This window comes from Plectropomus leopardus, chromosome 5 (assembly GCF_026936395.1).
Source record: "Plectropomus leopardus strain MGB_pleo_1.0 chromosome 5, ASM2693639v1, whole genome shotgun sequence".
Taxonomy (NCBI): domain Eukaryota; kingdom Metazoa; phylum Chordata; class Actinopteri; order Perciformes; family Serranidae; genus Plectropomus; species Plectropomus leopardus.
This window is the reverse complement of record NC_142180.1, coordinates 33975526-33989427: the sequence shown is the minus strand read 5'-3', so window position 1 is coordinate 33989427 and position 13902 is coordinate 33975526. Positions and strand designations below refer to the sequence as shown.

Sequence of the window (13902 nt, the reverse complement as noted above, 5' to 3'; positions counted from 1 at the left end):
TTAGGAAATATCTGCAGGCAACTATATATATAAGTCATATTTTTTCTATTTTTTTCTATCTATATTTATATTCTTAAGAGTTGGAGTACTTTACCTTGTTTTTATTTCCTCTTAATATGTTTTAGGTAATACTAGGTTACTAGGTAATAAATCCTTTTCAGATCCTGATTATGGTTCTAGTCAGAGTTTTTAGTAACACCTTTCTATTTAAAAAGTTATAAGAGAAATATAAGAATAAGAATTCACAGAATTAATGCCTCTGTGACACTAAGGTTTATATGACCAAAATCTGACACTACACGTGTTAACTCATATTCCTAATTAATTAATAAGTAAAATCGCACTTTACCACATTTAAACCAGCTTGTGCACCACAGAGTCATCCCAGCAGGAGGTAGTAATGGTATCATATGTGCCACAAATTGCTCCTGTTAATTTTGTCAGCACAGCACAACACAACATGAAGTATCTACTGGCAACAGGCTTCAACAAAGATCGTCTGTGCTGAAGAAGACCAGTCACTCTGTTCTTTAAATTGTGCACCATGCATTGTGTCTGAAAACCATGGCTTTTCTACTGAAGTTTATTTTCCAGATATCCTGGTATACACAAACAGTTTGGAGCAATTGCATATACTGAGGCCTTCGAGTAACTGAAAACTATATTGATTATTGATTCATTAACAAATGAGATAGCTTATAGAATAATGTAAAACTGTAAAATATGTCAAAAAGAACATGATAATGATGATGCTATTATTGTCAGATCAAGATGGAGTTTTTCTTGCATGACAACATCTCCCTTTGCAACATTAAAGACCCTTGAATACCAATATCAATATTTAGTTTAGTATAGTAAGATTTACTGGTACAGTCAAAGACGCTTAGTTTATTATCACACAAGACAGAAAAATAGCAAATCCTCACTTGTAAAAGAAATAGGAATGTGTCCTCTTGTTGCATATAAATTACTTAAATTATAAATCCATAAGCAAAACAGCTGTTGATTATTTTTGATGATCCACTAACTAGTTTAACTATGTCATGAGCCTAAAAGCAACAATATGCTACTTTGCTTGATTTGGAATTTTGTCTGTATAGTCAACAGCCATCAACAAGTACGAGCTATCACAAATATTAGAAAATAGATGTTAAATAGGCTAATCATCTAAAATAAATTGGAATATTAGAAAGTAAATAGTGTCTATAGTGTCCTTATTTGTTTATGATATTTCATAACTTTTTCATTGGGCTCATTTTGGTCAATCTTTCGCTGTTGTGCTGTGATATAGATTAATGTGGCTGAGTGCAAAAAAAGATCAGAGTGAGACCTCTCTGCTGCCTCACCTGTGCAGGTAGGATACCTGACGGCTCCTCATCTCGGCAGCAGCCACGTGACGTTGTTGTCCATCCACACAGATTTGAGGAAACCGGCAATTTTTCTCTGTCGCTCCGGGAAACAACCAGATTTCTTCATTAATCCAGTCAAGTTTTTGGAGATTTTTTTAAACTATGGATAAATTAAAATCGGTTTTAAGCGGTGAGGAGGCGCGCAGAGACGACCGGACCGTTTTAGAGGTAAAAATAAAGTCAGCCTACACCACTTTAAATCGACCTCAGCTGAGGTTTTAATTCATAAATCTTGACTTATCGCAGACTGTGAATGAAGCGTCGACTCTGGGCTGGGGGACACGTGTGAAGGGATTCGTCGCCTGTTTCGTGGTGGGGGGCGTGTGCACACTTTTGGTAAGCATGCTTAATAATTTTAATAATAACCTCATTTTGTCATCTGGAGATCCACATAACAAGGAAGAGAGAGGGAGAGGAGATGTGATCATACTGGTTCTTCTGGATCTGAGGAATGTTGCAGCTGTGATGCTCATTCATTAAGGCAGTAACTCTGAAGCAGTGCTGCCTTAAACTGCAGCTCAGAGAGGAAATTTAAGGTTAATGTGTGACCCACGAGGTCAGAAATAATGCTACAGATAAACTGTGTTCATGTGTGTCTTGCAGGGAGTGTGTTGTCTCTTCCTCCCCAGGATCGGCCTCACACTCTTCATTGTTTTTTACACTTTTGGAAACATTTGTACTCTGTGCAGGTCAGTGTCCACAACACAAGAACTAATCAGATGACTCATGTCTTGCTTGCTATTGTATAAGTTTGGTATGCATAAATATATGTATTAATGCATGGTGTCTGATGGGTGATCAGACTGTGTGAGTCACTCTTTTTTGTTGTCTTTGCTGTTTTCCCTTTATTGTTTTTTTCCTTTGTAAAATGTACTCTTCTTTGAATTATTTAGCTATTTTCTATTAATTCTATTAATAATTAAATTCGATATTTTAATCACTATGATCGTTTTTCTATTTTATTTCTTTTTTTTCACTTTTTTATTGTTTTATTTAAAAATTTTTAGCACTTATTTAATGTCTAATTAAATTAACGTAACTTTTAATCATTAACTTTTTCTTTAATTTTTTTTGCAATGATTTGTTTTTATTTACAGTTGCTCAAATTATAGTACGATTGCAGTTCCAGAAATATATCACATTTCCACTTGTGCATTTAAAAATAATTATTTTAAAAACGAAAAGTCTAAAAATACCAATCAAAAATCAAAGCCACGAGGCAAAGACAAAACAAAACAATACAAAAAAAGACAAATAACAACTTCAGGGACATTTAGAGGTACTAACGTATGTGTATAAAATCACAAATGGATTGTAAATGATCAAAGTTAAGAAGGAAAAGCAAGAAGTTATATCACATCATATTTCTGTGAAATATAATAAATTGGATCTGCCTATGCTTTGTGGAGATTAATAGTCTGTGTGTCTGATCCAATAACTGAACTACTATTTCACTGAAGATTTCAAAGACAAAAACTGTAGCAGAAAAAAAAATCACATTGAAGCAGCTGATGATGAAATATTAATTGTTTTACTTTAAGGAGGAATTTGCATAAATTGTGTTTATATTGTTTTTATCCTGTGATCTTGTCCAACAGCACCATGTTTCTGTTGGGGCCGCTGAAGCAGTTGAAAAGGATGTGTGATAAAACGAGAGCGCTGGCCACGACGATTATGATTGTGAGTGCACAAATGTTCATGTGTTTCACACGTTTGTATGAAGGTGTGATAGAGGTTACAGTTTCTTATATCATAAATATCTTGAAATGTGTGTCATGCATATATCCAAGTTTTTTCAAGATGAATTATTATTATATTATATATATATTTTTAAAAAGTCACCTGATTCCACCTCTTGTGAATTTCACCTTTAAAACATTTTTTTTATCACTCTTCTTTCAAATGGGGCTTGTTTTTGGGACAATGACAGAGAAAGAAATACAATTATATCACATACTGGAATTTTATTGTAAGACAATAGTCATGAGGCATAAAATAAGAGAATCGTCAAGCATTAAAGAAGGTCAAATGTGACCAAAGCTGTTAAAAAAAAGTTGAAATTATTATTCTATCATTATGGAGGATGAAGGCACAAAAAAATCCATATTGTGAGTTAAATTTGTGCTGTTTCTTCCTGTAGACCTGCCTGGTGTTGACTCTCTGCGCAGCCTTCTGGGTCAGTACAAAAACAGTTATCATCACCTCTGATTACTTAAAAACATTATACAGTATTGATTAAGTCTGATATCACCTGATCAGTGATTATACATATCTTTTCTTGCAGTGGAAGAACTTTGGACTTGCTTTGTTATTTTGCATCCTGCAAGTCCTGGCGTTTGCCTGGTGAGTCACAGTGTCTGATCGTGGATTTCTGTCGATAATGAGTTGTAATTTGTGACATCAAATGTGTTTTGTTTTTTAGGTACAGTCTGTCGTACATCCCGTTTGTCAGGTTTGTCTTTTATATATTTGTTCAAACCAGCTGCAGACATTTAAATGTCATTCATATCCCGTCTGAATGTCTGATTTTATATGTTTTACTTTCCAGGGAGGCGATACTGAAGCTGGTGTCGGTGTTCATGAAGTGAGTCGTGTCTCTGATCGGACGGCTCCGGCTGCATGAAGTGTTTTTAGAAAGTCTCTTACTGAAGTTACTGATCGGCCTCCTCGTGGTTCTGCTTCAGAGTCCTTAGCCTGCATTAACTGAGCTGATAGATTTTTTTTTTGTATGTATAAATTACTTTTTGACCACAATTTTATCAAGTATGAGCCTGGGTGGGTTTGCAATATGTGTAAATATTTGTAATAAATATTAATGATTTTTTAAAATGAACACAGGACAGCCTCATTATTTCCATCACTGAGAGGAGCACCAATTTGTGCTTTCTTCTGCATCACTTTATGTTGTGTATGTCTTTAATTTTGACAAAAAGCAAAAGTTTTCTGCTACTTTAATGCTCCTGATATTTGTCAACAAGATAAATTTCTCAGAAGGGAAATAATAAATCTTCTTATCTTAAATTGTTCTATAATCTAAATAATATTTATGAGAAACACAAATAGGTGAGACTCAGTTGAATTACTATTTTGATCTTAAATTGCTCTTTTTTAGGTGTGTGCTTTTTATTTTATTTTATTTAGTTGTTTGTTTCCATACTTTTTTATACTTTCTTTAAGTTTTCTGCATATGATATTTTGACTGTTAATTCTCAAAGTACTTTTTCCAAATAATATTTCTAAACTTTTTTCTTTTTTTTAATATTTGATGGTACGAATCATATAAGTACTGCACTAAACGCGCGCGGCTCCGCCTATCGCGTGCTTTTGTCGTAGTCTCGCGTGACTCTGAAGCAGGAAGTGCAGCCGGACTTCAGACCACAACAACACGGAGCGGGACTCACTTGTCCGTACATGTCCGGGGAAAGTTGAGTGTCTGTGCTAACTCCGTCGGTTTGCAAACATGACAGACATTTTGTCAAAAATAAAAAACAGCGTGGCGGAGAAAAAGAAGACGGATTCCGTGTCTCAGAGCGACCTACAGAAGTGGGGTTTAAGAGGTGCGGAGGCTCGTGAACTTACCGCGAAGTCACTATCGTGCTCATTCATTTTAGCAAGCTAACGCTAGCTAGCTACCGGCTGCGTTTAAACTACTTTGACAGTCTTGTTTTGTGCTTTTAGGCTTATGATTCAGGCGTTTCTCCTTTTTAACCTACTTTTATTTCCATTAGGAGTTTCATGTTGCTCTGTGTCCTCTCAGGGATCCAGCTGAGACCCTACCAGCTGGACGGTGTGCAGTGGTTAGCTCAGTGCCTGAGGAGCCAGCAGGGATGCATTTTAGGAGACGAGATGGGCTTGGGGAAAACCTGTCAGGTGGGAAATATGTAAATAATATTAATGATAATGTCCCACAAATTGCTAAAGAAAAAAAAGTATATAGTGACAAAAAATTAGTTTTCAAAAGGGGAAAAATAGAGGGAAAAATAGAAAATTATGTTCATAGTTACTATAATAATATATTAAAAAGTGTGTTACAGAATAAAAAATGTGTACATATACTTTTTCATTTTTTCTGAGTCCATTTCTTTTTATTACTCCTTTTTTGTTGTTTATTTTCAGGTAATTTGTTTTGTGACTTTTTCCTAATTTCTTGCTGATTTTTTGGGCATGGCTTGTCTAAGTTGCTCATTTCCTTCTCCCTTCTTTATTTATTTATTTACAAGAACTATAACCAAAATTCTTACAATTCAAAGGGTTAACTTCATAAATTGTTAAAAAAAAAATAAATATGTAACACTTTATAAAAAGGTGACTTATTAGAGAGTGGCATCAAATCCAGGACAGTAATAATAATAATAATAATAAAAATGATAATGATAACAATAATAGCTTTATTTATATAGCATCTTTAAAAACACAGTTTACAAAAAAAAGCAAAGCAGTTGCTAGAAACCCCACAGTTAATAAAACAATTGAAACTAGCAAATGTTTGGCTTTTTTTTTTTTTAAAAATACCAAAGTGATTATATGATGATCAGAGTAGTTACCAATTAATTTTCTGTTGATCAAGTAATCAATTATTTAATACAGCCCTTTTCCCATTACTACAATAATGATATAGGAGCTGTTGACTGCTTCAAAAAAAGTGTCAAGACTGTTGATTTTATGTCATTTATTCGTGCGACAAGAGTTAATTATCATGATTTGTGTCTTCAGACGATCTCTCTGCTGGTTTACATGTCAGGGGCTCTGGGGAAGAAAGGTCCGTTTTTGGTGCTGAGCCCGCTGTCTGTCATGGAAAACTGGAGAAAGGAGCTGGAATGGTACAGTCACATTTATTAATTCATCTGCAACCAAAAATTTATATTTAAAACAATATTTTACCTATAACATTGTCCATTATAGAATGTAAACTACTTGTTAGAAAACTTTTAAAGTTGTGTTTTACTTGGTCACAGCTTCGCCCCGTCTCTGACTGTTGTGTGTTACAAAGGAGACAAAGAGAGACGCGCTGAGCTGCAGATGGAAACAGACACACAGGAATTTCATGTTCTGCTCACTACATATGAGGTCTGAAGCTTTTTTTTTTTCAAATATATCACAAAAATCAAATACAGCTTGAACATGATACATCTGCTCTGTGGCTATATTACAAGAACAAATAATGTTTTTTAAGTTCCATCTGTGACATGTTTTTTAATCTTTTCTTTACAGCTTTGTCTCAAAGATACTTCGTTCTTAAAACAGTGAGTGTCTTATCAGAAACTCTGATTTGATCTTTTGGCAAAACATAGCAAGAATGAGGTTTGTTTGTTTTACCAAATGAGAAAGTTTGACAGCCGTGTCGGATACAGATAAATGGGTATATCAAGCACCTCCCACCAGAATGATTAACTTTCTCAATTTACAGCTAACAGTACACTAAAAAGTTTCTAAAAACTTAACAGGAAAAAAGTGTTTACATTTAATAAAAGAAACTAAAATAGTTCCAGCAAATATGAAAAAGCTAAATTGATATGTTTAATTTTTGATGTGTTATATTTTGCTCTTTGAGGGATGTATTGATTATTTCAATGCTGATGCAATGTTTTGAAAACCAATTAAACTGGTTAAAAAATAAGACTAAAAGAGATTATATTAAAGATAAAATATTGTTTTTTGAGAGTGAAACAGTTTCAAAATTGTCTGATTTGTTATTAAATGTGTTAAACTTTAATAAAAAACACAAAACAAACAGAAAATCAATTCATATTTGATCATACACAGTCCAGTTTGACCACAGTTCATCAACAGCTACAAGGCAATAGAGCAGGTAGAGGTGTAATATTTTTTTCACAGATTATTTGTCTTATCTAGTTACCAACTGTCACTTTAAGGGACATTACCAGCAAAGAACTTATTTATTGAACCAAGTAATGCATTGGCATTTGAATGAATTAATGCCTATATTTACACACAGCGGCTGTCTAATGTGTAATTTGTGCATTAGACATTTGGTGCTTTTGTGTGTGTTTAAAAGTAGACTTTATGCATTTGCATCATAGATATTAAAAGTAGTTTACTTGTTAGAAATAAATCTCACCATAAGGACTTATGTTAAATAGCTATAGGTCAGTCTCATGCACTCATCTTGTTTCGATGTAATCAGTTCTTCCTCACTCTGCTCCTCAGGTGGAAGTGGAGGGTGCTCGTGGTGGACGAAGCTCACCGACTGAAGAACCAGAACTCACTTTTGCACAAAGTCTTGACGCAGGTGCAAAGCTGCACATGGTTTGAGCTGTCAAGTCGCTCTTTTGTCTGTCTTTCCCTCTCTTAGCTCTAACTTTCCCCTGTGCTTTTCTCTGTGTAGTTCTCAGTTGGTTTCAGAGTCCTGCTGACGGGGACGCCCATCCAGAACAACCTGCAGGAGCTCCACTCCCTGCTGAGCTTCATTCAGCCCAACATCTTCACAGCTGATGAGTCGGACAGTTTCGCCAAATCTTACTCCGATGTGAAAAGTCAACCTGCTCTTGGTATGAAAGGACATCATTTGTGTTATTGTCTCTGAGCCTAAAATCACGTCACATGATCATCATGAGATGAAGTATCACCATCGTCAACATGATGAAATAATTCTAAAATTATATTTGTTTTTATTCACAGATATAAAATAGATAATATACTTTAAACGTTGGATTGAGAATACTTTAAGAGTCTTAAGTTTTAGAGAATATGAGATTTGCTCTTCATGGGTCTAATGTCAGATTCTTAAATCATGGCAGCCTTGCACATGCTTAGTTGAAATGTATTTATTGTCTCTTAAATCTATGCAAAATATAACTTTGTAAGTAGTTAACCTAATTTACTTTATTAACAGTACTTAATTTTAATTATTTAAAAAAAAACATTTTTATTTGATTTTTTACGTTTTATTTTTTATTTATTATATTTCTCTCTTTTTTTTGCAGGGTGGAATATGGTGTTGTTTTTTTTTTTAAAAAATTGCTGATACAGTGTATTGAAAAGCAATTAAAAATGGTGAAAAATAAGATTAAAAGAGCTGATATTAAAGATAAAGAAATGTATTTTAAAAGTGAAACAGTTTAGGGCATCCGGTGGCTTAGTGGATAAAGCAGGTGCCCCATATATGAAGGCAGTGTCCCCTCTCTCTCCCCCTTTCACGCTACCACTCTGTCCTATCTAATAAAGGCAAAAATGCCAAAAAAAATCTTTAAAAAAAAGTGAAACAGTTTAACAAATAAGTCAATAAAAAATAAGGATGTTCTTTTTTTTTTCAAAAATACAACAGATAATTACACCAAATTTAATAAAATAAAAAAGGGGTTTATGTTTAATAAAAGAAACATAAAATGAATTTTAATTTATTTATAAAAACATGACTCAAAGCAGCATTTCTTCTGTACCTGTTTCTACCCTTCTTTCACTCATCAACTGGCAAATAAATAGTTACATTAACTGGGATGTGTTTGATGTACGTTACTTGTTGTTGAAAAGTTCTGTTCAGGGAAAACTTGCACAAATAACCCGGGTAATTGCTCATTAAATCAACACCGGCTTACTGCATCCCTCACACTGTGCTTTTTGTTTCCAGCTGCTGAGCTGCAGAGCGTCCTGGAGCCCTTCCTGCTCCGTCGAGTCAAGTCAGAGGTGGCTGTCGATCTGCCGAAGAAGACGGAGCTGGTGGTGTACCACGGCATGTCGGCTCTGCAGAAAAAATACTACAAAGCCATTTTGATGAAGGATCTGGGTGAGACTCCTGTCATTTATCACCATAATGGAGAAATTAAATTTTCATGCTGTTTTATCTCCAAACCTAGTTTGCCATTTCTGTACGGCATTTTTTTATGTTTCTTATCAACAAAACACACAAACCTGATATGCTAATCTACAATAAGATAATAATGGCTAATATATCCTGGACAGTTTATCAGTTTAACGCTACTAATGTGCACCATTAGAATTCTGTTTTTGAGGACATAAATCATCTCGTTACATGAATCTCTGTTTTCAGAGGTTTTTGGAAACGAGCAGGGCAACAAGAACCGGCTGCTGAACATCTTGATGAACCTGAGAAAGTGTGTTGACCACCCGTACCTGTTTGATGGTGAGATGAATGATGAAACAAGCGAGATCTTAGGGGAATTATATATGAAACTTTAAAGCTTCCTCCGGTTTCTTGCGTAGGAGTCGAGCCAGAGCCTTTTGAGATGGGGGAGCATCTCGTTGAAGCCAGTGGGAAACTTTGCCTTTTGGACAGCATACTGACTTTTCTTCACAGAGGGTTAGTCTGTCTGTTTGGTGTTGGGCTCCACCTGGTGGCATTTTATCTCAGTCTGACTGTCACACCACATGAACTAGATACTGGTACAAAGTACTTCTGGTTTGATTTATTTTTTAACATGTAAAAAAGGAAATAGAGAAATTATTATACAAAGGCAGATAGATGTCATCCCTTCTCCATAAGTCATTGAATTTAATTAACCAGCTTCCTTATTAATTTAAACCTATGCTCAAATAATGAAATATTTACTGTTTTTCATTATTTTTTACAAAAAAGAAGAGAAACTAGGAAAAAATAAAATAGTCAAATAAATAAACAGTAACCCATGTAAACAGCTTGTGACTGTCAAACCTCCTTTTGATCCCTGTGACTCGTGAAAATCATGTTTTTATACTTTATTTTAAACTGATTTATGTTTGGACATTGTTTTAGCTCCACATTAAATTACGTTTTGTAACCGCCCTTTCAATTACTGAACAATTTTGGAACATTTTAGGTAATTTTTAGCCTTAAACATTAATTTAGTGCAGTTTGAAGTTCCACAAGATCTATGAATTTTAATAGTTTTGACTGTAAGAATATTGAGTTAGTTTGATCCAGATATCTGACATTAAAAATGAAAAGTGAAACTTTTGTAATTACTGCCCCAAACCTCAGCACAATAATTTAAATATAGTAAAACTATTGAAAAGTAGAGAATGTGGAGTGTACTGATAACAAAGCAGTTGATTGTCAGAGTCTCACTTAATTTCTCTTTTCATGTTGGCGGGTGAAGGGGCCATCGGGTCCTGCTGTTCTCTCAGATGACGAGGATGCTGGACATACTTCAGGATTACATGGAGTACAGAGGTAAAGATCTGTCTGATGTTTCAGTAACTTTACCTCATTTTAATTATGTTTCTAAACTCACGGGGGCAACTGTCTACGCTATTTTTAATCTCCTTGCTAACTGCAAAAAATCAACAATATATTTTTTATTTTCATTCACAAGTAATTTCGAAACTGAGCTTCTCTGTTCAGATTACAGCTATGAACGTCTGGATGGGTCCGTCCGAGGGGAGGAAAGAAATCTAGCAGTGAAGAACTTCAGCAACAAAGACATCTTTGTCTTTCTCCTCAGCACTAAAGCAGGTGACTGAAACCCCAAACCGAGAACAGGAAAGCAAAATGTTTCCTTTTTACGTGTAGGAGTACCTTGAACATTGTCAGGCATCAATAATCTTCATATTGTGGTTTTTAATATATCAAGGATACAGAATATTAGAAGCAGGATTTACATTTTTTTTTATTATTTGGACTATTGTATATTGTATATTTCAGAGGGTTTTTTTTTTCACTTTAATTATGGTCGGTTGTTGTGTGTATCACAAACATATTAAACTATTTAATTTTGCAGCCGCTTTTGTTACATAAATTGCTCGGAGCTGCTGATGAGACAGTTTTACATATTTGCAGCTCAGAGTTTCTGTGCTAACTATAGTTAATATGTTCGTCAAAGGTGCTGCAAGTGATGAATTTCATCTTCTCGACAACATCGCGGCAGATTTGATAACAGAGTAATTTTGTATCATAAGTCAACATTGACTGAGCTGCTCGTGTAAACCTACAGTCGGTTTCATAGAACTCGCTGAGAGAGGAAAGGGGGCTGATCACACAGAGATATGAGCTGCGGCAGGATGACACACTGCGATGTAAATAAGGCCAGCGACTTCTCTCACCGCTTTGTGAAAGTCAGCAGAGAAACCAAATTTCCTGTCACAGATGGTCACATTTTGTGTATATTTTTTGAAGCTCCATGAGTAAATAAATGTATAAGTAATAAGCGTGCACTTTTTTCATATGTTGTGTGCTTTGTGTGTCAGGTGGAGTGGGTCTGAACCTCACAGCTGCTGACACGGTCATTTTTATGGACAGCGACTTCAACCCCCAGAATGACCTGCAGGCTGCTGCTCGCTGCCATCGGATTGGTCAGAACAGGTGATGATAATTACAGATTACTTAAAGCAGACTACATTATAATATACCACTTTGAGTCGCTGTAGTATTTGTTAAAGGTGCATTTTTCGCTTGCCCTTTTTACCGAAGATTGCACTATAGAGTCCCTTTATTTCCGCGGCCTTTTGATTGTTACACAGAACCAAACAACAGCAGCATCATGACGCTCCAGAGTGTGATTAAAGACAGCATGCTGGCATCACAGAAGCAAAAGAAGCGTGGCGGCTATGATGTTTAACACAACAGCGTGACTTATAACATACACGTTGGCAGCACTCTCTCAATAATAACAATAGCATAACATGTTGACAACAATTATTTACTCTCTCTGTTGTATGGTGGTTGATCTCTCAGCCCACATTACCCACAATGCAGCTCTGACGCTTGCAATATAGATTCAGAAATTCAGGTGTGCTATGCTAATGGCAGCTCATGTAGTCTCAGGTGGCTAACCTGAAGCAGAGATGAGGAGCGGGCTAAAGAGGTCTGGCGAGCTCATTTATTTCCAACTCCAGTCTTCCCCCAATTTCGTTATTAATATAAGTAACATATGTTGTCAAAATTAACATCACTGAGTTGACATTTATCAGACTTCACACGGGAGTCACAAAAGTCTCTATACAGCTTGTTTCACATATGTAGAGATGCTCACTAGACCTTTAAACTAACTTTGATCTCAAAAATTTTTGGAGTTCCCCTTTAAGACTTCACAGAAATACCCTGCTTAATGAATCTTGATCCATACTCTGTACTTTGGACTAAAACTGTGGGTCCCCCAGCTCAGGACTGTCACGATATCAGATGTTCACTACACGATTATCAAGGCCCGAATTATTCAATTAAAAAAAATAGCTATCAAACATGGGTCAGTTTGGTTTATGACTTTTTGGCCCTTTGAGAACTCTACAGACACCAAAACTCCAGCATACTTTGAAATACATATAGCTTTATTTGTTGGCGAAAGACTTTATTATTGTTGTGTGAGCTTTTTGGCATGAGCTTGAATGTGAAGTATATGTGTTTGTATATTTATATACAAAACTACCTTAAATTGCCTGTGACTCATTACAGGCCTGTAAAAGTGATCCGCCTTTTGGCAAGAGACACTGTGGAGGAAATAATGTACGCTCGTGCCGTATCTAAGTTGCACCTCACCAACACTGTTATTGAAGAAGGACGCTTCTCTCTGCTGGACCAGGCTCAGTCCGCTGCTGCAGGACTGCAGGTCTGTGAACTTTGATATCTCACAGAAAAACCCAAAACAACCATTATCTATGTTCCTCGATTCCTGCAGCCCCCAGTTTCAGTGTTTGTGTCCACTTTTATGTTTTTCTGTTTCCACCAGTTCTCATCACCACTCATGTTTCCTGTCCCCCACAGCTCAGTGAGATCTTGAAGTTTGGGGTTGATAAGCTTCTGTCATCAGAGGAGAGCTCTGTACAGGATGTGAAACTGGAGAAGATCCTCGGTCCGACACACGATGGTCAGTGGGTGGATGAAGACTTCACATCGCTCCGAGAAGAGATGGAAGAGGAGGAGGAGGAAGAGAGCGGCCTTGAATCTGACGGCCAGAGTACGTTTTATCTTTGAAATCTCTGTTTTTTGTGTGCTGAATATTCAGAGTATTTAAGCTGGTTTGAGGTCAAACACGTGACTTTTATCTCACGGTTTGGTGAGAACACGGCTGCGCGCTCTGTTGTTAAACAGATTGTTCTGGCGTGGAAACATCTCACTTTTACTTTTGGTTCTCACCGTGCAGACTTAGCCATGCATGAAAATGCACCACAGATGGGTGGGTCAAGTGGGTTCATATTTATTTTTAAAAGTTATAAGTAGTAACCATAGAAACCTTGAACTGTTTGCAGTGGTCAGTTGACTAGTACAAAAAAAAAAGAAAATAACAGATTGTTATTAGTTGTTGTGGTGACAACAGATATCAAGTTTCAGATCTTTTTTTGGTCTGTTTTTACATCTTTTTCTCTTATTAAACAGGAAAAAAAAGTGTTTCTCTTGGCAGGTTTCCATTAACCCTTAAATTGTTCAAACTGAAATCACGAATATAAAATATGCCTAATCAATACGTGTCAATTTCGAAAAAATTCCCATTTGCTTCAAAAACATTTTTACACATGCATGAGGTGGTTTTACACATGCATAAGGGGTATTTCAGGTGATTAGAAAAAGCCATATTTAGCAAAGCTGTGATGGAAATGCTTTTAT

The 13902-nt window shown here is 35.8% G+C and overlaps 2 protein-coding genes across 4 annotated transcripts in view; both read left to right on the top strand.

The window, feature by feature from the left end:
• Positions 1-1346: 1346 nt before the first annotated feature.
• Positions 1347-4242, top strand: sft2d2a (SFT2 domain containing 2a). The gene is made up of 8 exons (XM_042484048.2): positions 1347-1577; positions 1656-1745; positions 2013-2098; positions 3008-3089; positions 3550-3585; positions 3694-3752; positions 3832-3861; positions 3958-4242. The coding sequence occupies exons 1-8, from the start codon at positions 1512-1514 to the stop codon at positions 3995-3997; spliced, it is 489 nt and encodes a 162-aa protein (XP_042339982.2). The 5' UTR covers positions 1347-1511; the 3' UTR covers positions 3998-4242.
• Positions 4243-4760: 518 nt separating this feature from the next.
• chd1l (chromodomain helicase DNA binding protein 1-like) overlaps positions 4761-13902 on the top strand; it is a 20478-nt gene continuing 11336 nt past the window's right edge. The window contains exons 1-15 of one of the 3 annotated variants that reach the window (XM_042484052.2): positions 4761-4966; positions 5167-5279; positions 6123-6229; positions 6365-6476; positions 6621-6652; positions 7578-7659; positions 7756-7918; positions 8998-9153; positions 9418-9510; positions 9591-9687; positions 10463-10536; positions 10708-10818; positions 11550-11664; positions 12754-12907; positions 13063-13255. In XM_042484052.2, coding sequence (XP_042339986.2) covers positions 4870-4966; positions 5167-5279; positions 6123-6229; positions 6365-6476; positions 6621-6652; positions 7578-7659; positions 7756-7918; positions 8998-9153; positions 9418-9510; positions 9591-9687; positions 10463-10536; positions 10708-10818; positions 11550-11664; positions 12754-12907; positions 13063-13255 — 1699 coding nt within the window. In that variant the 5' untranslated portion in view covers positions 4761-4869. Of the gene's footprint in view, positions 4967-5137; positions 5280-6117; positions 6230-6364; positions 6477-6620; positions 6653-7577; positions 7660-7755; positions 7919-8997; positions 9154-9417; positions 9511-9590; positions 9688-10462; positions 10537-10707; positions 10819-11549; positions 11665-12753; positions 12908-13062; positions 13256-13902 lie in introns of those variants that run through there. The other 2 variants (XM_042484053.2, XM_088078035.1) reach the window with 2 other exon arrangements.